The 25,037-nt window shown below is 44.9% G+C and overlaps 2 protein-coding genes across 5 annotated transcripts in view; one reads left to right on the forward strand and one right to left on the reverse strand.

The window, feature by feature from the left end:
- Nucleotides 1–13,453, reverse strand: part of G3bp2 (G3BP stress granule assembly factor 2) — a 76,668-nt gene extending 63,215 nt beyond the window's left edge. Inside the window, exon 1 of one of the 2 annotated variants that reach the window (XM_052735369.1) lies at nt 13,326–13,453. The gene's annotated coding sequence lies outside the window, so the exon portion shown is untranslated. The remainder of the gene's footprint in view (nt 1–13,325) is intronic. The other variant, XM_052735367.1, reaches the window with a different exon arrangement.
- Nucleotides 13,454–13,732: 279 nt separating this feature from the next.
- The window catches only part of Uso1 (USO1 vesicle transport factor), a 70,161-nt gene continuing 58,856 nt past the window's right edge, over nt 13,733–25,037 (forward strand). For 2 of the 3 annotated variants that reach the window (XM_052735358.1, XM_052735359.1), the window contains exon 1: nt 13,733–13,911. In XM_052735358.1, coding sequence (XP_052591318.1) covers nt 13,846–13,911 — 66 coding nt within the window. In that variant the 5' untranslated portion in view covers nt 13,733–13,845. The remainder of the gene's footprint in view (nt 13,912–25,037) is intronic. The other variant, XM_052735361.1, reaches the window with a different exon arrangement.

The raw sequence follows: 25,037 nt of genomic DNA on the forward strand, positions 1-25,037 counted from the left end.
CTACATAGCCCTAGCTGTCCTAGAACTCTCTATGTAGACCAGGCTGGCCTTGACTCACAGAGCTCCTCCTGCCTCTGCCTTCCAACTGCTGAGATTAAAGCATGCAACACCACTTCCAACATTGGCTCCATTTTTTTTCTATTAAGATGCCCACACCAAAACAAAACAACAAAATTATTATTTCTCAGACACTCTCCCAACTACAACTGGATACAATTCTTAGCAAAATGGATGGAAGTCAAAAGACTGCTTCTTGGAAAGTTTTCCACATAGGAGGCAGAGGAGCAACCAACCACCAGGGAAGCAGGAAAGAGCACTATTCATAGTGCTGGGTGTTTTACTCAGTACTAGAGCACTTGCCTGGCACGTACAAGACCCGAAGTTCTAGTCCCCGCACCACAAAAAACAAAACAGTGCATACACACATACACAGACACAGACCACCAATGCAACTTATTAATTACAAAGACCAGCACCTGGGAGGTGGCGGCAGATGGCAAGTTCAAAGCCAGCCTGAGCTACATGGTACTCTCTCTCTTTAAAAAAAAATCACTAATGATGGAAAAATGAGATGTGCTGAACTCTCTGCAGCGTGTAGAACCTCTGAACATGAGGCTGAAACAAGAAGAGACGAAAGTTGAGGAGTGTTCTACGACACAGCCTACATTGTCCAAGACCATGGAAGACAGGGAAAGAGAGAAACCATTCTTTTCTTTACAGTTTTGTTTTTTAACTAGGTATATATGTGTATATGCAGGTGAATGCAAGTGCCTGAGGATCTTGTGGGATGGTCTGTATGTCAAATGTGTTGCTCTGACTGGTCAATAAATAAAACACTGATTGGCCAGTGGCCAGGCAGGAAATATAGGTGGGAGAGGAGAATTGAGAGAACAGGAAGGTGGGGGGAGACACTGCCAGCCACCACCATGACAAGCAGCATGTGAAGATGCCAGTAAGCCACGAGCCACGTGACAAGATATAGATTTATAGAAATGGATTAATTTAAGATGTAAGAACTAGATAGCTAGAAGCCTGAGCCATTAGGCCAAACAGTTTAAATAATATAAGCGTCTGTGTGTTTATTTTATAAGTGGGCTGTCGGACTGCCGGGGATCGGCGGGACCCAGAGAGAAAACTCTCCAGCTACACGAGGAAGCCAAAAGAAGGCATCAGATGCCCTGGAGTCGGAGTTGCAAGTGGTGTTTGGAAGCACCTGATAGAGCTGCTAGGAACGAAACTCTGGCCCTCGGGAAGGGAAATGCTTTTAATCTTTGCACCATCTCAGCAGCCCAAGAAATGATTCTTTATTTGATGTGTACAGTGTTTTGCCTGAATGTCTGTACATGCACCACTTGTGTCCTGATGCCATGGAGGTCAGAAGAAGGCACTAGATTCCCTGGAACTGGAGTTCTAGATGGTTGTGAGCTGCCATGTGGGTGCTGGGAACAAAACACAGGTCCTCCACAAGAGCAGCAAGTGTTCTAAACCAATGAGCATTTCCGTAGCCCCTCAACCCCTACTCTTCTTCTCTTTTTAAAAGAAATTATTCTTTTGGGTTTTTGTTTTGTTGTGTTGTGTTTTTTGTTTTTCAAGACAGGATTTCTCTGTGTAACAGTCCTGGCTGTCCTAGAACTCTCTTTGTAGGCCAGGCTGGCCTTGAACTCACTCTGCCTGTCTCTCCTTCCCAAGTGCTGGGATTAAAGGTGTGTGTGCCACCACTGCCCACCTTAAGAAATTATTCTTGATTAAAGACAATTAAAGGTACAGAACATTCAAACGAAACATTTAATCCAGGACCAGAACAACAACAACAACAAAATCCCTCTTAAAAAGGTATTTAGTAGGACTACAGAAAAAAACTTTACAGGTCCAGAGACAAGAAAACAGCAAAGGATCACAGCTAATTCCCTGGTTTGATCACAGCACTGTGTTATTTAAGAAAACAGTTTCATCTTCAGGAATTGGATGATGAAGTCTTTGGGGGCATGCCAATCAATTCCTCAGGAATGGCTCAGGAGGAAATGTCTATATTTGCAGAGAATGAGGTGATTAAGAATGCTTCCATTCGAAGGATCTGGGCGAAGGGCAGAGGAATTCTGTACATAGCTTTTGCAGCCTCTCTCGGGTTCTGACATTAGTTCATTAATTAGTTAACATTAGTTCAATGAAAGGTTAGAAGGGTAAAGGATAGGGAGGGCAGCCTTGGTTGGTAGATTCTCTTGGTTCCTCACTTTTATCCTTTTTTTTCTGCCCAGAATAAGGACATAATGCAGGAGATAGAAGAGCCAGCAGGCAGCCACAAAGCAAGCTGGGGGTTCTGCCGGGCAGATGAAACTTGGAGCCCATATGATATCCTGGGACTTGACCCTGCACTGTCCACTCCATGTTCTGCTGCCCTGCCTAGGGACCACAGTGCAGGCAGTGAAGTCCAGTAGTCTGGCCTAGCCTTCAGGTGTAGCTCAGTGGAGGCCCTGGTTTCTATCTCCTTTAATTAAATTTTATTTTATTTGGTGTTTTGCCTGCTTGTATGTCAGTGTGGGGGTGTCAGAAGCCCTGGAACTGGGGTTACAAACAGGTGTGAGCTGCCACATGGGTGCTGGGAATGGAACCCGGGTCCTCTGCATGAGCAGCCAGTGTCTTAACCGCTGAGCCATCTTCCCAGCCCCTGGCTAAGCCTCATGGAGGGGTGGTGATTTTCTCAAGGCCACAATTCTAAAGAGGCAGCAGTGCAATGAAAACTGTGTAGATTTACAAAGGAAGTGTGCCTTTCTGCTCTAGTCCACAAGGAAATGTGCCTTTCTGCTCTAGTCCACGCTAAAGGCAGGCCTCACTCTGTGAAACAGGAATAGGAATTCCAAGTCTCAAATGAGCAATACATGGGAGAGAACCTCAGGGCTTGGTACAGAGGACAGAGAGATTCCAATGTTTGCTGAATCAATAATTCAAAAAAAAACTAAGCACATCTGTTTTTCAGTGTTCTGGTACAGTGAGCTATTTTAAGCACAGGCGAGGAGGGGCGGGGGGGGGGGGGTGTTTCACTGTATTTATGTGGGTGACTCGGGCTGCAGATATTAGTCAGCAATTTCATCCAGTTTCTTGGCTCTCCCCATTCTTTCCCCTTCTTCCCATGCTGCCTAGAAGCCCTGCGACCCTTTTCCAATGAGCTCTTCCCACTGTCTACCTCCAGAAGGAGGGAGGGCAAGGACTCCATGAAACAAGTTCCAGGAACAAAACGGCTCACCAGGAGATGGAAGGCCCACTCTTCCCAGACGGCAAAAGAAAGCCCAAAGTGCTCCATCAGGGAGCTCTAGCCAGAGCCAAGCAGGGGCTGGGCTTCTCTAAGTCCTTAGGCAGAAGAGCAAAAGCTGCTGCGTGGACCTGAATGGCAGCCAGATCAGCCTGTCTGTCACTCAGGCCCTGCTGTGGGTCCTCACCCACGGACCTCCTCTGAGACTGCTTGGACAGCCTACTCCTACTTCACAGATGGAGGCCAGGGCTTTAGGCACACTTGCTTTTCAGATCTAGATGGACTTCGGAGCAATCCTGCCACTTTGGAACTATGGACTTGAGAAGATTGCTTTGGATCCCCTCCACCCCCACCCCATGATGCCTAGCCAGGGACTGGGAAGATGAGTCAGTGGTTAAGAGCTAACATAGGCTCCAATGCAATGTGCTAAACACGTCTCTGCCCCGCTTTGTTTAAAATGGTGTGGATTCTGAACATTTTAAAAAGAAAGATCCTGACATCTACCATACCATCCAATTAATACCAAAATACCAGCGACGTCATTTTGCTCTGGCCCAGATTCTAGGCCTAGACCTAGTTAGCAGCTTTCAGGAAGGAGGATGGCTGCAATGACCTATGGGGATTTTGGATCTCAGAGATTTTATTGTTTGTTTTGAGACAGGGCCTCACTTAGCTCTGGTTGGCCTATAACATCCTCCTGCCTCTACCTTCTGAATGCTGGGGTTCAAAGTATGGACCAACCATATCTGGCTTTTTTTTTTTTTTTCTTTTTTCTTTTTGTTTCAGACAGAGTTTCTCTGTGTAGCCCTTGCTATCCTGGAACTCACTCTGTAGACCAACCAGGCTGGCCTCGAACGCAGGATCCACCTTGCCTCTGCCTCCCAAGTGCTGGGATTAAAAATGTGTGCCACCACCACCTGGCTATTTTTTTTTTTTTAAACAATTATGTGTGGGAATGTAGAATGTATGTATGTGGGTGCATGCATGACACCATGCGCATGTGGGGTAAGAGGAAAACCTTGTGGAGACAGGTCTCTCCTTCCATCTCTAGATGAGTAAAGAGGATGCAACTCAGGTCACCAGGCCTGTGTCATCAGGTGGCAATCACCTTTACCTCCTGAGCAATCCGCTCAGCCTGGATCCCAGGTGTTTTACAGTAGATACGAAATACTTGGTAGATTTCTCTAGGACTTGGTTCTGGGTCTCTTTGGGTCTCACAGACTTTGTGGCCCTGCCTCAGAGAGACATGTGTGGCAGGTGGAGAGGAGGTGAAGAGGGCCAGCTGGGGGCTCTTCTAGCTCTTTATCTTCTTTCTTAGCCAATGCTCAATTGCTGTGAAGAGGCACTATGCCCAAGGCAGCTCTTATAAAAGAAAGCATTTAATTAGGGACTTGCTTACAGTTCCAGAAGCTTGGTCTATTGTCATCATGGCGGGGAGTGTGGCGGCATGCAGGCAGGCACTAGAGCACTAGCTGAGAGCTACTTCCTGATCCATAGGCCAAGAAAGCCTGGCTTGGGCTTTTGAAACCTCAAAGCCCACCCCTAGTGGTACACTTCCTCCAGCAAGGCCACACCTCCTAATCCTTCTAATCCTTTCAGATAGTGCCACTCCCTGGGGACTAAGTGTTCAAATGTGAGCCTGTGGGGGACGTTCTCACCACCATATCTACCTTCAGTTATTCCCTTGCAGATAAAAATATAATCCGATACAAAATTCCTTTGATTATAAACCAGCATACTCTGTTGAAGCATTTGCAGAGCCACAGAATGGATACGAGCAATATGCCAGTGCATAGCAGCAGAGAAGAGAGGCCGGGGGGTGGGGGGGGTGGGGGGGGGTGCATGGCGTCACGTGTGCACCCACACACGTTCTTCTCGCTCTTCCGCCTCTCATGCCACTGTCCAGGCCCTCCGGAGTCGCTGCCAGGGAGTGATGTCTACACCCAACTCTCTTCTGTCATCAATGTACCTGTCTATGACGGTTCTGAAAGTTATTCAGCTGAGCTCTTCCTGGTTATCTGGAGGGTGTAGTCACGAATCATAAGGCATCGGCACCTGATAATCAATTCCATTAAAGAACTAGAATTGGGGGCGGGGGAGACAGTTGAATGGTAAACAACATGCTCAGCAGGTTTGCAACCCTTGGTCTGAGCCCTAGTACCACACACACACACACACACACACACACACACATATACACACACATACACACACACATATACACACACATACACACACACACATATACATACACACACACATACACATATACATACACATACACACACATATATCCACACACATACACACACACATACACACACACATACACACATGCATACACATACACACACGCGTGCACATGCACATACAGTGGGGGTGGAAGGTGTTGATTAAAATTTTAAAAAACAAATAAACCTGGAATTGAGGAGAGGAAGGGGACTTTGAAAGTGTAGGCTGGCTAGCTTCGGAAGGTTCTAGTCCCAGAAGCCCAGGCTACCTTGACAAACTGTATTCTGTTCTCAAGAGACAGACAGCCCTGATATTCAGCCTGCCACATCCTTACATGGGCCACCGGCAAGTAAGACAGACAGCTGCAACTTGCCCTGTAACCCAGGCTTGCTGGAAAAGGGGCCGTGACTCCATAATAAATCATCTTATACTCCCATGGAATCTTGGCATCAGCCAATAAGAACTTCAAAGGCTTGGTCTAGCTGTGGAATGGGACAATAAAAATGCTAATCTCATGTCTTAACTGCTTAGGACCTGCCTGTTCAGCCAGCTGTAGGGAAAGAGAGGGGGCAATGGGGGTGGGGAGGTGATGGTCAAATGCCCCACAAAAGCAAAAGTGCTCCAGCTTGGATCCCATAAACTCATTCCTCAATAGTTTTCTAAAAATATCGCTTGGGATTCCTAATTTAGATTTTCTATAAGTAAGCACTTCTATTTATCGTATCTTCTTAAACTTACAAACATCACCAGGAAGACCCATTTTTTTTTAAAAAAGGTCTAGAGCTCCTTGCAGATAGAAAAGGCAATACAAATTCCTTTTCATCAAATAACAGCATCATCTGCGGAACCTTTTGCAAAGCCCAGAAGTGATGCCAGCATGTGTCAGTGGCATTGCTGAAAAGGTATTCTAAAGACAACTAGGTGCCAGAGAGATGGTTCCGTGGTCAGGAGCACTTGCTGCTCTTCTAAAGGACCTGAGTTCGATTCCCAGCACCCACATGGTGGCTCACAACCACCTGTAACTCCAGTTTCAGGGGATCTGACAACTTGAGTTCCATCCCCAGGAACCACATGATGGAGGGAGAGAACCAGTTCCCCCAAAGTCATCCTCTGACCTCCACACACACTTTTTGTGGTACACATGCTCCCCATGCCTTCCAAATAAACAAACAAAGCAAACAATAAATGTTTAAAAAAACAAAAAAAGAACTAGCAAATGGTTCAGTGCACTGAGGGATGTGGCGAATAGCCACTGGGTTTCTTATACTGATAAACTTAGTATGGCACAGAACCCCGGCTTTCTCTTGAGGGACATCCATTTTCCATGCCCTTTAGGAAGAGCTTTGGACCCTCACTCCCTGCTTTAGAAGTACACATGACTCAGAGTGAGTCAGAACATCTCAAACCCGGGACTACAGGAAATGACAACACGTGGCCACAAGACCCAACTAGATTCAAGGAGCACGAGGGAGACCCTGGCTGGGATTACTGGGAGATTTGAATCTTCCTTGATGAACTTGGACCTGGGAGATTACAGGACTATACGTCCCGCAGCCACCTTGGCCCCTCCATGGAGCAGAAAAAAAAAGAAACCAGTGAGGAGAGGGGTCCAGAAATACAGAAAGCCCACATCCTAGGGGAAATGTCTTGACGTCCCAGATTAAGCCACAAGTGAAGGAGCAGACTGTTTAGTAACGTGACCCAATAGAGTTGAGCTGGTTCTATTACAGGGCAAGTTCAGTTCTTAAGAAAAGGACAATACACACTGAGGATGAGCTGGGTCTTCACATTTATCAGCAAATACTCACTATGGTTCAAGCACTATTATCTAACACACAACCCAGCAGGTAGGTAACAATTCCTGTTTCTTTTTAGAGAGGTGGAGCACGAAACTTGGACTTGAGGGCATGTACAGTATTCCAACTATTCCAAGTCCTGGCCTCAGTCACAATTTACATCTCCTGAGAAGGGCAACTGCCCAACAGTTTTGCCTCTGAATCTTTTTGTTTAAATCAAAACAGGAAGCATTAGAAATCCAGTTAGTTGGAGAAGGATGTGAACGAACCTAGACCATTTTCTTGCCCCTTCCTCTAACATGGATTCCCGGAGCTTAAACAATACTTTGGAAAGGGGCTCGAGGGGCTGGATTTCTGGACCTGGAGCACGGCTGGTAGAGTGCTTCCCTGGCACACACAAGGTTCCATGTCCAGTCCCTAGCACGGCATAAATAGGGAATGCCATGGTGGCACACATCTGAAACCCTAGCCCATGGGAGGTAAATGCAGAAGGATCAGAAGTTCAAAGTAATCCTCATACTACACAGTAAATTTGAGACCAGCCTGGGATACATGAGACCTCATCTCAAAGACAACAGAAAGTGCCTCATGTTGAGAAAGAATGAGGGTATTTCCTTTAGACTAATCTAGAACAATGGCCAAGCTACAGCTCCATTAGATAGAGAAGAATAGGGATGAGGACTATCTCAGGGGCAGTGAGCACTTTTCTAGAATGAGTGGTACTCTGGGTTTAATCCCTAGATCATCAAAGGAGGAGAAAAGATATAGAACAGTGGATACCATGCAATACAGTTATTTGTATTATCAACACACACACACACACACACACACACACACACACACAATTGTATATGGATGGACTGTACACGAATATACAATTGTTTATGTTAACTGCCTGGGTGGTCAAAAGTGGTAGGAAACTTTCATATACAGCCTTCTGCATATCTGAGGTTAGCTATGCATGATAGTTAATGGGTTTTTGTTTTGCTTTGAGACAGAATCTCCTGTATCGAAGGCTGGCTTCACATTTACTATACAGCACAGGTGGGCCTTGAACTCTTGATCCTCCTGCCTCCACCCCCTAAGTTGCCAGGGTTATAGCCTATGATGACCAAACTGGACTGTCAACTTGATGGAATTAAGAAAGACTCAGGAGTTGAGTAAATCATATCTCTGGGCTTATCTGTGAGGGCATTTCCAAAAATAATTCACTAAGTGGAAAGACCTAACGTGACTGTGAGCAACAGTATTCTACACAAAGGTAGAGAAAGGAAAAGGCCAGCTGTCCAGAGCAACTGAAATCTTTTTTTAACTTTATTTTATGTGTATGGGTTTTTTGTCTGCATGTACGTCTGTCTACCACATGCACGCCTGGTGCCAGCAGAGGCCAAAAGAGGGTGTCCAGTTCCTAGAACTAGAGTTACAGATGGCTGTGAGCTGCCATGTGGGTGCTGGAGATCAAACCTGGGTCCTCTGCAAGAGCAGTAAATGCTCTTCACTGCTGTGCCATCTCTCCAGCCCCAAGTATACGAGATCTTAAAGTAAGATGTATTGGACACAGGGAAACTGAACTGAAATCTGATACTCAACATGTAAGCCTCCTTGCACAGATGTTTATATTAATAACTGATAAAGGTTAACTATCCATTTAGTCAGTGAAGGCCACCAACATACCTATAAACAAAATTTATTATATTAATAAAATGTATACCTGTAATCCCAGCATTTGGGAGGAAAGGGAAAGGGGATTTGGAATTCAAAGCCAAGCTCACCTAGGTAGTAAGTTCAAGACCAGCCTGGGCTGTACTATATCCTGTCTCAAAAACAAAAATAAATAAATAAATAGGGCTTGAGAGATAGTTCAGTGGTTAAGAGCCCTGGATGCTCTTGCAGAGGACCAAGATTTGATTCCCAGCACCCAGGCTGTCTCTAACTCTAGTTCCAGAGAATCCAACGCCTTCTTCTGGCCCCCAAAGGCACTGCACATATGTGGTGCACAAACATGCATGCAAACAAAATACCCATATGCATAAATAAAAATTTAAAAATAAGTATTTTGTTAAGAAAAAAAAAAAAACAAGGATCCTGAATTAGTATGGCTGCCATACCATGCTTTGCAAATGACAGAATCTTCTGTACACAAGTCCACAGTGGGAATCTCCTCTTTGGGGGATTAAAGTTATTAGCTATCCCTCAGGGTCAGATACTATGCTACACACTGGACTAAAACAACTTACCAAAGGACTGAAATCTTTGCTCTAATGGGGTTAGAATCCTAGGAGTTAGGGAGGAACAGACAAGTGAAATGTACACAGCACATATTGTATTTCATGAATCTTGCACTGCACATTTCCCCACTTATAAAGTTAAAGCTCACTGGGTAGGTTGCACCTTACAGGAGTGACAGAGAAAGCATAAGCCTAGCAGAGGGAGGTAGTAGAGCGGAGCCTCAGCTCCCAAGAGTCAGCAAAGACCTGTGTGACATCTGAGCAAATGTAGAGAGGGTAAGGGGTGATACATGCCTCTAGGCGACATGCCTGCTTCTAGGCGGATGGAGAAGCCAACTTCCCAAACAGGAAAAAAAACAGCTACAAAATCCAAGTCCGATTATTTAGGGACATGTGGACAACCTTTAACTTACTCTATGGCCACTGTGTGGACTCCAGAGGGATAGGGGAACAGGACACAGGAGTGCAGGCTTTGGAGCCAGATGCCAACTCATGTTCATCTCTGCCAAGTCTACAGGACACCACCGGTCAAGGTGATGCTCTTATTTTTCCATTTCTAAAGCAGAGCTAACAACACTATCTGTCATCCGGCTGCTGCTGTGAGGACTGAGCCAATTATTATTGGGTCAGGTGTGACGGTACACACCTGCAATTCCAGCCCTTAGAATGTGGACCTGAGTTACACAGAGCAAAAACCCTGCCTCAGAAAATACAACAACAAAAAAATAAACTAAAAAAAAAATCATTATGGAGGTACACTTCCTGAGCTGGGCTTCCAGCTCTAAGCATGCTTCAAACACCAAGCTACTTCTCCAGCCCGGAAGGATTCTTTTATGCAAATCCCTTTGAACGGAGCCTAGCAAATAAAGGGTACAAGTACTTGACACTGTCATTGATTAGTGTGAACTCTGACTGTTGCTTCATTACCAATTTATTTTGTTGTATGTGGCTTGGTTAACTGGATAGTAATGAACAGTCATATTAACAGTGTTTGGGGACTGGGCTTTTCCAGGACCCCAAAGGGCTTTAAAAACCTAAATGTGATGGGTTTCAAACACAGATGATCGTGTCTACTCATCTTCCAAGGCAGTGGTTCTCAACTTGTGGGTCATGACCCCCCTGGGGGAGGGGGTCAAATGACCCTTTCACAGGGGTCACATATCAGATATCCTGCATACCAGACACTTACATTACAATTCATAAAAGTAGCAAAATTACAGTTATGAAGAAGCAACAAAAGAAATGTTATGGTTGGGGGTCACCACACCATGAAGAACTGTGTTAAAGGGCTGCAGCATTAGGAAGGTTGGGAACCGCCGTTCTGAGGCATAGACAACCCTCTCCCATCCACCCCTCCAAGCTATAAAACAATCGTGTGCAATGACGTCTCACTGTTTTTGCTGAGTCTCCACCCCACCCCCTGCAAAAGGTAAAACAAAAAAAAAGGATAAACAAATTCAACTACTAAAGGAATTGGTTTTAGCAAAACATGGATTTCAAAATAATAAATTTTAGTAGATGCTCTTGGTCAGGTTTGCTTTAGGAAATGGAAGACTAGTCTCATCCACTCAAAGTTTTAGACTGTAGAAGTTTTACTGAAGCACGCCATTCTCATCCTGAATCCCAGAGTCAGAAGCACGTGAGTGTAGGTCAGGCAGCCACAGCTGCCTCGTGTTTTCTCTTGCTTTATAATTTAGCAAGTGGTTCTTAAGCAACTACCCTGTTGGCGAATTCTGCCATATGATGAGTACAAGCAGGAATAAGACATTGTCCCCAACTCTTTTCTAAAAGTACCAGTGCCGCCGAATTAATACGTAACCCTTTTCTCAAATGAGGAGTCCGCTTCACGGCTGCTCCCTGCTTAAATCGGAGCTTACCCACACGTTCTCTGCCTCCTCTTTAGACCCCAAGTATCGAGCAGAACAGAAGTGAGATTGTGAGGCCAGAGAACATGGGGAGGTTTACCTGCACCCAACTGTCTGTCCTTCCTGCCTATAGCCCCACCACACACCAACCACTGTTGGGAAACAAAACAGGCCAAATGAAGGGAACGTTCTAAGTCTTGATGACTACGTCCCCCACAGTTTAAAACAAGATATTTTAACAAGGCTTGTCCCTTAGAATAATTTTGTTAAAACGTCGAGGTCCCATGTTCCATTACCAAATAACAGAAAGATACCTCTAAGCCCGTTCCAATCCTATCAGAGCTCATTCCTTAAGGTAGGACAAAGTGAGGCTTGGGGAAGAGGCGAGGTCAGGCTCAGGGAAAAGGTGAGACTGTTAGGTGAGGTTCTTTGCAGGCTTTACTTGGTAACTGCTGAGAATTTAACCGTTACTTTTTTTAGGCTGCAACAAAATGCCTCCATGGAAAATGTCTAAAGCAAAATGTCAAGCAGAGGACAATACTCAGCACACAGTATTTCTGGCAGTAGCACCCCACCATGCTCTGTGTCCAGGCTTAAGACCTTGGACTAAAATGAACCCTCACCATGGCCTTTCTGGTGCGTGTTCTGTAATTCACAGGCAGAATAGATCTTCTCCCTCGGCATACTCGTCACACAAAATCATTCCACGATTTACTCACTTATCCATCAAAGTCACTCTTTATGGTTGGTAAAGAATAGTAAGCAACTGATACACAAATGGTCCTGTCATTAGGTCCTGCACATAGATATGCATCCTGAGATGCTTGAGCTGAGGCTTAAGGAACTGGAAGGACTCTGCCTCACAAAGAGGAAAAAGGTAAAAGAAACATGTGGAGTATGTGTGGGAGACAGGAGCTGTAATCCTAACAGGTATGTCTGCCAAACTAAGGAGTTTGGATTTTGTTATATAGCCAGGGGACGCACTGGAGAATTTTAATAAGACAACTGACTTAATTTCTTCTTGGGCTCACCCAAGCAGGTGGTCTGAGGGAAGCTGAATGCAGACAAACTAGTTGGGAAGGCACCGCTGTCATCTCGGTGTGAAATGAGAATACCAGAAACATCAACACGCAGAGCATTCAAGGAGAGGAAGGATTTGAGAAATAGTCTATACATACAAATTATACACTCACATTGGACATGGGAAGGTGGAAAGCCAAAGTCTTCAGGGTTTCCTCCCCCTGGCTTAGGATATTTTGGGTAGAGGTACTAATGAGCATATGAAGGCATGCAGTGGAAGCATACTGATTTTTTTTTTTTTTAAAGAGGGAGGCTGGGAAAGACGAGTCCAATCTTAAACGTCACGTCTGAGACCTACGGGGAATTGAAACCGAGAGATGCATGAGTCAGTTGGCTAACCGAACCGCCTTTCGGTGTCAAGAAATTTACAAGGCAAATTCCGCAAGCATGTGGACCTGGAAGCCTCATTTGGAAAGAACAAGTATACCGATTTGGAAAAATGACATTTTGCATGTTAAAACCACTGAAAATGCAGGAATCGAGAGTTAATGGAAACAAACAAACATTACGCTACTGGGCTACCAAACTGACACTCTGGAATGATTTATTTCTAATTTCTTACTAGAGTGAGGTAAACGCAGGGCTCGATGGAGGTTCTTTCTCACACTTGAAAATGAGCGGAGTACCTGGTATTTAGATCTAGGAATTCCTTTTAGTAGGGTTGAGGAGCAAGAATTTAGAAACGCGCCCTCCAGTGGTGGTGGAATGAGGGGTCTCTAGCACCCCCCCCCCCCCCCCCCCCGTTACCACCAAACAAAGCCCTGAGAAGAAATGCAATTTACGAGGATCAAAAGGCCACATCGCTCGCACCGCTTCATCAAAAGCACCAAACGAATTCTCCCAGGGGCCCGGACCCCCACCCCCCTCCCCTTCTTACCTGTCAGGTTGGCCAAAGGAAAATTTCACTTTCGACTCCACAAAACCAGCCCTTAGATTTGACAGCTTGCAGTCCGTCCCGCTGGGCGACAAAACACCTAGCAGCCGAAGCGCGCAGTCTAATCAGATCCTCCCGAGCCGAGTGGGCTGGGCTGCGACCACGTGGGTGACCGCGACCAGCAGCAGCAAGCGGCGCAGGGCGGCGGAGGGGGCGTGGCCGTGGGGGGGGGGGCGGCCCGCCGGTGGGCGTGGTCTGCGGGCCGGGGCTCCCTCCTCTCCCCTTTTGCCTTCGCCCTTCGAGCCGCCACGTAACGCCACGTCCCCGCGCATGCGCACCGCGGCTGGCGGCGGTGGCTGTTTCCGGGCTCAGGGCGCCCGAGCGGCTGCTGAGTCGGAGGCGGCGGTGGCGGAGGCCGGGGAGTGCGGAGCGCCGGCTCGGGGGCTAGGCCCTTCGGGGGGCGGGGGCGGCCGTGTTTTCTCTGGCTTAAGGGGCTGGTGGACGCCGGCGGCTGAGCGACGAGATGAATTTCCTCCGCGGGGTGATGGGGGGCCAGAGTGCCGGACCCCAGCACACAGAAGCCGAGACGGTGAGCGCAGCCCCCGGGGCCCGGCTGGGGCCGGGCTGGGCGAGAACGGGGCGTCCACGCCTCTCCCTTCGCCTTCCTTCCCCCTGCTCGGACGCGCGAGCTCCCCACGCGGCGGTGTAGCCCGGGGCCGCGGTGACAGCAGGGCTTCGGGGACCCGGCTCGCCGGCGGACCGAGGCCCCTCCCTCCTTCCCTTTAACCTGTCGGCCGGCCACGGTGCCGGCTGAAACCCGGCTCTGGAGGGCTGGTGTGGAAGGAGGTTAAAACCCAGCTGTTGGCGAGGGCGTGTGGCTAAGAATAAAACGATATTCCTGGGGCACCCAGCCACCTGCTCCTGCCCCATCAGCTGTAAAGACGGACGTTTGCTGCCCCATCAGCTGTAAGGACGGGCGTTTGCCTAGGGTTGGTGGTTTCAGAGCCCACTTTTCAGGTTCACCCAAATGTGTCTGTGTGGCAATATTGAACGCAGTAGTGATCTGTGCTGTAACCACTCTAGGGACTTTTCTGCTCTCCTGGTGACACAGTTTTGTAATGTTTTTAAAAAAAATTATCAAGACACGGAAAGCCAGTGTTTGATTTTATGTTTCGGATACACTTACTGTGAAGTTTGCATAGAGTCAATTGGAAATTACTGTGAATGCACTAAAAAAATAAACTGACTTGAGAATAAATTGAGCTACACAGAAAATGACTGCGGGTGACATTTTAAAGATAAACTTTAGATAGCTGTCATACCTTTGTTTTAGAAGATCCAGAAGGATCATAAAGTACCCTGAAAGGATAGGGTCTTTACAAAGTAATTTGCCCAGGGTCTTAGAGATAGAATTCTACTACGGTGAAAACTAAGGCTTCTCTAAGCCTGGACTTTGTTGCTGATCCCTCTATTTCAGTTCTTACCTGGCGATTTTGGAAATTTACATAATGTTAACCATACTAGTCTCTGTTAGTACTTCTTGGGGGAGATGGAGGAGTTGTGAGGATTGAATCCAGGGCCTGAGCACATAATAAGGCAAACATTCTGCCACTGAGCCAGACTCAGCACCAGGTTAGAACTGAGCTGAAATCTGGCAGGTTCCATCCTCTCCCAATATTTGGCTTCACTTGTCTCAGACACACAAATGAAGAGCTTGCTTTGAAGTTAGACCCCGATTTGAAGCCAGGCTTCCTTCCACCCTTGATTGACTTGGGCAGATGAGAGAAGGTTGACACTTTCTAAGTAAAATGAAGTAAAAGTAAAAGTGCTGGCTCTGAGGGATGTGATGAGTCTTTGGGAAACAGAAAGTATGGTCCTTAGTAGATGCTCAGTAAAAGATAGTCTTGACTCCACGTAGGTTAGAGTGGGGAATACCCTTTGGCCTGGTCACAGTGACCTCTTGGAAAAGGTGACTGAGAGTATAGGAATTTAAAGCCGGAAGGCTCCTTCTGGATCATCTAGTCAACCCTCCTCCTTTTACCCTCACCGTAGTGGAGCTGGGCCTGGAACACTTTGATGCACTGTGCATAAGATCAACAGCCTAGTTTTTACACCATTTCAGAACGATGCCCCGGTGTCACCGTGATGGATATGTAAACTGGACAGAGTGACAGCCCTTGCTTGTTACTGTTCAACTTCATGTGCACTCAAAATGGAAAAAGTAGTTTGTCTCTGAAGGAGAGTGAGTTTACTGAGTTACAGTGTGTTCCGAACTAGTTCTGATTCTATGAGGAAGTACAGCAAGGACCCATGGGTGACTAATTTAGAAGAATTTATAGAGCATCAGTGGAGTGCACGGTGTAGTATTAGGTGCTTTAATTGGTGATATTTGATTTGGCCTAGATGTTTGACTTGCAAGGGCTTTGAACCTTTTAACTTCTAGATGATCATCTACTATAATGTAGGTTCTTCCATCTCTGCAAAATTAAGTTGTATCTTCTTTGGAATGGTTCTCCATCTTTCTTTTTTGTAGCTTTTCCCAGTAGAAAGCCTCTTTTATCTGAATTCTACTTGTTCTTCAGACCTGTCATTAATTTTTTCTAGTATGCACCCTAACTTATTTGCCCAAGAAACTGCAAATAATGTCTTTCCTCACAGAATAACCATTGCTTTATAACTAGGTGAACATGTCTTGTTCTTCCTACCATTTATATACACCCCAGCCCCTCTGCTTTCCTATCACGTATAAAATCATCCTTTAAAGTATCTTTTTTGTTCAAGGGTCAGTATTTCAGGGTTTTTTCCCCTAGTAATATATGCACCATAAGAATTTTTTTCCAGACATTTCACTGAGCTAAATCCCCGATCCCTCCTCCATAAACATTTTTTAAATTAGAGTTATATTTCAAATAAACCACAGATATAACAGAGAAACTTACAAATATTAGGTTTAAAGAAATAAATGCCATTTTTATCCCTTTAGAGACCAGAGTTGTTGGACAATTGAAGTCTGTTGTGTCAGACTTTTTACTTAGAGATTTTTCAGATGTTCTCCTTGTTGGCTGTTTTCCTGCCTTTACATTTTTTTCTTCCTTCATTGTGGGGTGCGAGGGGAGGGGGGTGGTGGTAGTGGTGGTGGCGGTGGTGGTGGTGGTTTGGGTGCTAGCAGAGTAAGCTATACCCCAACCCATGCTTAGTATCTTCTAACTGTGGAAGAGCTGTATTGCTGATTGTGTTGTGCCTAGCCTAATCTCAGCTGAGAGTGACTTGGGGCTTGTATTAAGATGTTCTTCAGAACCAGCCAAGTAATAAAGATCTGTGTTTGTATCACAAGATCGTCAGCAAGTTTGTGAAATAGAGGACATGTTTAATCTAGAATTCGACCCACATCACACTTGGTATTTTTAAGTCCAGAACCTTTTAATACGGTTTCTTCTTCCTCCCTTGAGGTAGAGAAAGACACTGATGTCTATGATTGAAACTTCTTTCGCCTTGGCCTTGCCCGTGCTACTAAACATAGTAAAGGCCCACACGTACTTGTGAAGGCTCTTGTGTTCTTAGGGTTTCTTGAAAAGTCCGCAAGAAATGTGAATATACTTGATAAATCGTTGGGATGCTTTCTGTTGTCAAGTTAGTCCTGAGGCATGAAAGCGGCTAACAGAAGAAAGCTCAGAAATGCTGTTCTGTTGCAGGTGTCTCTGGGGGTTGATGATGAACGCCTCAGAAGGCAGGAAGGCTAGCAAGCTAGACCCAGGTGTACGTTCTTCTAATTAAATTCTTAAGTGGAACGTGACCTTAAATTTACAGTTTGGGACTGGCCGGTGGCTCAGCAGGTAAATCACTTGCTGTGCAAGCCTGACAGACAGCCTTCAATCCCAGAACCCACAAAAAGGTGGAAGAAGAGATCCAGCTTGACAGTTGTCCTCTGACCTCTCTGCATGCACACCCACACACATTAACAATAAAGAAAAAGGTTTTAGTTTTCAGTTTTGGTTTGAGGAAGCACGTTTTCTGAGTGTGTGATTGAGGACATTGTAGTGTTGTTGTAAGTGTATTCTGTGAAGCTCCTCTTTGAGTTGCCGCTACACAGTCTACATTAGTAACTAGGTCGGTGTCTTAATTGGAATGTTTTCTCACTTGGCTTGACTTGCAATAGGAGTGTCAGAGAAAACAGGGGAGTGATTTGCCTCTGATGACTTTTACGTCCCAAGCAAAGTGTTTTTTTGACTTGCTTGTATTAAACATCACTTCCCATTTTGAAGGTTAATTACGTAAATTATTTAGGCTCCTTTCAAAAAAAAAGAATCACTTAAAATTTACATGCCCTAACATTAGCAAGGTGTGTTCCAAAGAATGTTATTTACAGTCTTTGTGATGTCCTAGAAAACAGAGTTTGTTACCAAAGAAGTGTGTTGTCTGTTGGTCACAAACGGAACAGGAAAGCCCTCTATGGCGATATGAAGGGTGCCTATTTCACAGTTTTCTGTCTAGACCTTGTGTGTGCACAAGTATGTGCTTATGCCTCAGGGAACTTGGTGCAGCTAGTATTCTAGGAAATGTACATTGGATGAATGTCCTAGCGGTCTATTGTACTGGGATCTAAGTATATAATATGCTTCTCTAGTTTCTGCTTTTCAAGAGTCCTCCATGATCTGCAGCTCTGTACCTAAAAGAGTAAGTTCTGAAGCCGTATGATTCGGGGAGTAATTACAGTCGTCCTGAACTGGAGTATCTCCTAGGACATATCATAGCAGTTCGTTTGAGAGGCTTGTGTTTGTTCACTTGTTTTTGAGCCCGAGTCTCACTTTGTGACCTAAGCTGGCCTTGAACTCAAAATTCTATGCTTCAGCCCCAGTGCTGGGATTATAAACTACCATGCCCAGCCTGGAAATTCTCTATGTAAAAATGTTATGCTAGCCGGGCGGTGGTGGCTCACGCCTTTAATCCCAGCACTCGGGAGGCAGAGGCAGGCGGATCTCTGTGAGTTCGAGGCCAGCCCGGTCTCCAAAGCGAGTTCCAGGAAAGGCGCAAAACTACACAGAGAAACCCTGTCTCGAAAAACCAAAAAAAAAAAAAACGAAAAAAAAGAAAAATGTTATGCTGACTCTTATTTAGTTGTTCCAAATATCATAGGAAAGTTATGCTTGTTTTCATACCGGAGAAGTACTATAAACATTCCTTGTATAAAATAATGCTAATCACCTTTAATTTGAAAACTTTTATAGTGATAGAGTTTTTTAAACATTTATTGTTTATGTATATGTGTGTGTTACCTGCGTGTCTGGGTGCGCAGGTGCACACACACACACGCACACACACACACACACACACACACACACACACACACACACACGCGCACACACACACACACACACACCATGACAGTCAGAGGACAGTGGTTCTGCATTTACCCCATGTGGGTTCCAGGGGTGACATTCAGGTCATCAGCAAGAACCTTTGACCATGAACCATCTTGCCAGGCCTGTAGTGTTAGAAGTTGTTGTTGTTGTTGTTGTTGTTGTTTTTGGTTTTTCGAGACAGGGTTTCTCTGTGTAGCTTTGCGCCTTTTTCCTGGAACTCACTTGGTAGCCCAGGCTGGCCTCGAACTCATAGAGATCCGCCTGCCTCTGCCTCCCGAGTGCTGGGATTAAAGGCGTGTGCCACCACCGCCCGGTGTTGTTGTTGTTTTAAATTATGTATTTTTATGAGTGTGGGTGTTTTGCCTGCACTGTGTGTGTGCCTGGTGCCCATGGAGGCCAGAGAGGGCGTTGGATCCCCTAGAACTGGAGTTACAGACAGAATTTCCATGTTGGTGCTGGGAATCGAACCTGGATCCTATAGAAGAGCACCCAGTGCTTTTAACCACTGAGCAATCTCTCCAGCTCCTGTAGTGTTAGATTTTAAGATGCTGGTATTTATGACAGACTGTTTGGTAGACAAATTTCATGTTAGTCTTGTTGAAAAATTTTCCTTTATGGACAGTAAACAAAGCAGTGCAGTATCTTGGCAGATTCAGACGTGAATGTAACAGAAATGGGCAGTGTCGTAGTTGAGGTCATCGGAGGATAACACTGACCTTTGCTTTTCACTTTTCTCGTCTCCAGAGTTACAGATCTACATTGGAAACAAATTCCTGTCTTGCTTGTGGTCAATTAACAGTAACATTTTTATACTATTAGTACATCATGAGTGAGTTAACTGTGGGTTCACGTAAATTATTTTAGTCCTACTGAGAAGAGTCTTCCTTGGGATTTCTTTTTCAGGAAGGCACAGCTGTGTTTTAAACTCAGAGAAAGTTTAATGTTTAAGGCTAGAACATTAAAGTAAGCTGGTAGTAGGTGTTGAGCAAGTCCTTGTTAAATTATTGAATGTAGAGGGTTTTTAAAAATATATATATTTTAAATATTTAGTTATTTTATTTTTATATGTATGAGATATTTTGCCAGGATGTATGTGTGTGCTCCAAATGTGTGCCTGGTGCCCCAGAAGGCCAAAAGAGGGTGACAGATCCCCTGAAACTGGAGTTACAGATGGTTGTAAATCACCATGTGGATACTGGGACCTCTTCAGGAGCAGCAAGTGCTCTAAACGGAGCCGTTTCTCAGTTCGGGATGTCACTGTCTTGCAAACTAAGTTAACGTTCATCCAACCTTTATGTGGCCCTGTCCCCCCCCCTTTGCCTTTTGAGAGCTTTTCATTCTGTTTTTGTTTTTGTTTTTACTTTATTGGGGGGGGGCAGCTTGTGTCAGTTTGTGGTCAAGCACTGTTCCTCACTGGGTCATCTTTCCAGGCCGGTCTTTCGTTCTCATGGCCTTCATTTTTCTTTCCCACTCAACAGCTATTCCTGTTGCTTTTTTATTTGGGGGTGAGAGGGGTTCCTTTGTGTATTAATGAATAGTATTATTATCAGCTTTTCCCCTTTGTAGTTTTAATAAGCAGGTCATTCAGTTACAGTTCTGGGTAGATCTTATTTGCTAAGTGGAACTGTGAATCTCAAGTGGCAATTATGAACAAAAAGGTATTCTGATAATCACCCATGTGAATTTCATGATGATTCAAATTCGTTATTGATGAGACTTTTATTTTAGAGGTGGGGGTGTCACTCTGTGGCCCAGCTGGTCTTGACTCAGTCCTCCTGCTGCAGCATCCTGAGTGTCTGGAATTACAGATGTGTGCTACCACACCTTGGTTGTGTGTGTGTGCATATACTAACAATGCCAGTAAGCATTAAGTTCTTTTTGGCTATCCTCTGCATTTACAGTTCTCTTTCCAGAGATGAACCTGTTACTAATTAAGTGTAAATCTTTTCATCTGGGTTAAATTTTACTCAAAATGTTTTTCTCTTTAAAACTTGTGTTGGTGGTATTGCCCTTGTATAGTATTTTGTTGTTTAGTGTGAGGGCCACAAATCTTCATTCCAGGGAAGAGCATCAGTGAGGCAGGCAAGGCAGAGGAGAGCCCAGAGGCCTGTGATGAAGCCCCAACAACTTATCCAGGCTAAACGATGGCACTGGCACTCAGCAGTAGCCGGAAGCGCCCTGAATGTAGCCCGGGAGCCAGTTTTAGGTAGTCTGCAAGCTTTGCTTTCCTCCTGTTCCACACTCCATGCTCTGTGTTTCCAGGCTGCTGTGCCCATGCCTTGTCCCTGAAAGGTGGATGTGGAGTGGTGACAGTCTCATTGGGACTTTCTGAAGATTCAATGAGTGTTAAAGGAGAAAGCACTTTAGGACCTGTCTAGCATGTGATAAATGCTGCACTTGCCATGTGTCTTAGAATTCCTATTGCTGCCATGAAACACCATGACCAAAGCAAACTGGGGAGAGGGGATTTACTTGGCTCACACTTCTGCATCTAGTCACTAGGACAGGAACTCAAGCAGGGCAGGAACTGGAGGCAGGAGCTGATGCAGAGGCCATGGAGGGATGCTGCTTACTGGCTTACTTCCCATGGCTTGTTCAGCCTGCTTTCTTATAGAACCCAGGACCACCAGCCTAGAGATGACATCACCTCAGTGGCCTGGGCCCTCCCTATCAATCACTAATAAGAAAATGCCCTATGGGCTTGCCTACAGCCAGATCTTATGGAAGAATTTTCTTAGTTAAGGTTCCCTTCTCCTTAGATGACTTTAGTTTGTTTAGTTGGCATAAAACTATCCAGCACACCATATTTTACCAATACTAAAATACAGGTTGGCATTTATACATCTCTGAAGTCAGGATGTAACTTAAAACAGTAATTAGTATTGTTATCCCAGTGATAGACTTAATAATAGTGGGTATCCTCATGGTGGAAGGAGAGGGCTGACTCTTGCAAGTTGTCCTCTGACTAACTCACTTGCACATGCAGTAACGGTAAGTAAAATATGGGGCTGAAGAGAGAACTCAGTGGCTGAAAGTACTTGCTTCTCTTATAGTGGACCTGGAATCTGTTCCCAGCACCCACATGGCAGCTCACAACTCTGTAACTCTCCGATTTCCAGGAATCCAACGGAGGAGTCTGGCCTCTGGGGCACCAAGCACATAGATGATACATACAGGCAAAACACTCAAGCACATAGAATAGAAGCAAATAGGTTTGTTGAAGAAGAAAAAAGAATAGTGAGTCTTAAAGTGTAGTGTTTCTGGGCCAGTGAGATACTTGATCAGATCAAGATGTTTGCCGATAAGCCTGATGGTCTGAGAATTAAATCCCACAAGTTCTCCTCTGATTTCCACATGCACACCATGGCACATGCGTACAGACACACACACACACAACGAAATAAAATGTAATTTTAAAAACTGACTGTTTCTTTTTTTTTATTTTTTTAATTTTTTTATTTTATGTGCATTGATGTTTTGTCTGCATGTATGTCTGTGTGAGGGTCCCCTGGAACTGGAGTTACAGACAGTTGTGAGCTGCCATTTAGGTGCTGGGAATTGAACCCGGGTCCTTTAGAAGAGCTGTCAGTGCTCTTAACCACTAAACCATCTCTCCAGCCCGACTGTTTCTTACATTGCATAAAATAAAATGTTAGCTGCCATCATGCTAGTGTTTTTCAAGAAAAGATAGAAATATGGACTTTCATATGAATTTTTTTATTTTTTTTATTTATTTATTTTTTTTTTTTTTTGGTTTTTCGAGACAGGGTTTCTCTGTGTAGCTTTGCGCCTTTCCTGGAACTCGCTTTGGAGACCAGGCTGGCCTCGAACTCACAGAGATCTGCCTGGCTCTGCCTCCCGAGTGCTGGGATTAAAGGCGTGCGCCACCACCGCCCGGCCGAATTTTTTTAATTTTTAAAAGCTAACTTAAGCCGAGCAGTGGTGGTGCACGTCTTTAGTCCCAGCACTCGGGAGGCTGAGGCAGGCGGATCTCTGTGAGTTCAAGGCCAGCCTGGTCTACAGAGTGAGTTCCAGGACAGCCAGGGCTGTTAAACAAAGAAACCCTGTCTCAAAAAAAAAAAAAAAAGCTAACTTAAAATTACTTCACATAGGCCGGGCGGTGGTGGTGCACGCCTTTAATCCCAGCACTCGGGAGGCAGAGCCAGGCGGATCTCTGTGAGTTCGAGGCCAGTCTGGGCTACCAAGTGAGTTCCAGGAGAGGCGCAAAGCTACACAGAGAAACCCTGTCTCGAAAAACAAAACAAAACAAAAAAAAAAAAAATTACTTCACATAACACAAGTCAGATAACTTTCAAATACTAAATATGCTATTACTCCTTAGGTTGAAGTAGAATATTTCTCATGTCTTCAAATTTTAAATACTAAGTAATCTTTTTTGTTTTGTTTTGTTTTTTTTGTTTTTGTTTTTGTTTGTTTTTCAAGACAGGGTTTCTCTGTGTAAGTCTTGGCTGTTCTGGAACTCACTTTGTAGACCAGGCTGTCCTCGAACTCACAGAGATCCGCCTGCCTCTGCCTCCCTCCTGAGTGCTGGGATTAAGAGCGTGTGCCATCACTGCCCAGCTAATACTAGGTAATCTTCAGAGTGCATCTTGTTTAGAGCCTCCTTCTTCATAGGTAAGGAAGTGGACTTAGAACTGGACTTTGGGCACGTTGCCTCCCTATCAGTTCCCTTATTTGCAAACTCACTAAAACATATTTGCAGCCCCGAATCAATAATTGCAGTGCTTTCCTGCTCATTTGAGGACCGTGCAGAGCAGTGAAAACAGACTCCCTGTCTCCACATCAGCTGAGGTCAAGTAAGACCACCCAACCCTTGTTTCTACTTTTCAGTGTGAGCAGAATCCTTTCAATGCTCTGTGTAGTAGTACATTTTCTTCATGTTTGTATTTGCTGTTGACGATTTCTCTGTAATGAATGGCCCCTGAGTGTTATGCTGAGTAGTTTTCCTAGACACAGGAAGGTTAGAAAGTGTCTTAGAGAAAACCTAGGTTAAATAATTCCATTCAGCATGACGTGCTGTTGGCCTTGAGTTCAATATCCGTGAATAAAGGTATGTATTAAATGAAGCATCTTTAAAGAGAAATAAACAAAGCAAAGGGGTTATTTTTGGCTTGAGAAATTTTTGTTTCCATTTTTTTTTTAAACAAGATCTTACTCTGTAGCCCTGGCTGGCCTTGAACTCACAGAGATCACCTGCCTCTGCCTCCCCAGTGCTGGGATTAGAGATATGTCACCACACCTGGCAAAAACAAGGTTGTGTATTGATTGTTGTGACAAAAATCTGACCAGTGGCTCACAGGGAGCTAGCCTTATGTTTTCTTCAGAGGACTAGCTGAGGATGCACACGGATTCTGTGTCCATGGTGACGTGTAGAGCGGAACTGTCACAACAGGGATAGTGAAGCAAAGAACACAGAGCCGGCCGTCAGTGTTAGAACAGATGTGCAGAGTAAGAGCAGGGTCCAGTAGAGGTCTCTTCATGTTTTCTCTGGCTAGTGAAGCAAAAATCAATCTTACAGGAATCCAATATATAGTCCACAATTGTGTCTTATGTCATTCCCTCACCAGGAATAATCTCCTTTCCCTTTTCTTCTCTCCAGTTAATACGTATATACAAAGGGATAGCTTTTCAAAAGTGAGACAATTTCAAATGTGTAATAATAGGTATTGGAGATTTTACTATTGTTGTTGTTGTTCACTAATCAGTGAAAATGAGGTTTGCCCCAAACATCTTACACAATACTTATTTCAAGACCAGGTGTGTACGTACACTTGCACTGAGGACTAGTCTGCGTGCTAAGCATGTGCTAAGCATGTGCTTTACCGGAGCTTAGGTTTGTGTTCCTCACAGAGTGAGTTATTACTTAAGGGCATTGGTTCAGCTGCTGAGAGCAAAGCTAGTAGACAGGCTTAAAGGAGAAAGGAACTTCTCTTTTCTAGTAAAGTACGAGCTAGGAGGTGACAGCGAACTTTGCTCCTCAGAGCCCTGAATGGTGCTTGCCATCACCTCCAGTACTATACTAATTTGAACTGGTGAAGATTCTTTATTACCATCAAGTTAAATTCCAGGTTGAGACGAGTTGAAAGAGAAATGAAGAACACCAAGTTTCATTTTAAGAACATGACCTTGAAGTTATAATTTGTTGGTCAGAATCTGGTCACACTTGATACCATGTTTCAGGGGAGTCTCAGAAAGTGTTCTGTGTGGACAGCCCGGCACACAGAGACTCAATCATACCTAAAAATGAGCAGCTGAGCACAATTACACAGCAGTAAGGAACACTTGAAGTGACAGTCTTTGAGTTACAAGCCCTAACTAGAAATTAAACTTACTT

Source organism: Peromyscus californicus, unplaced genomic scaffold (genome assembly GCF_007827085.1).
Source record: "Peromyscus californicus insignis strain IS unplaced genomic scaffold, ASM782708v3 Scaffold_13__1_contigs__length_99412109, whole genome shotgun sequence".
NCBI classification, from domain to species: Eukaryota; Metazoa; Chordata; class Mammalia; order Rodentia; family Cricetidae; genus Peromyscus; species Peromyscus californicus.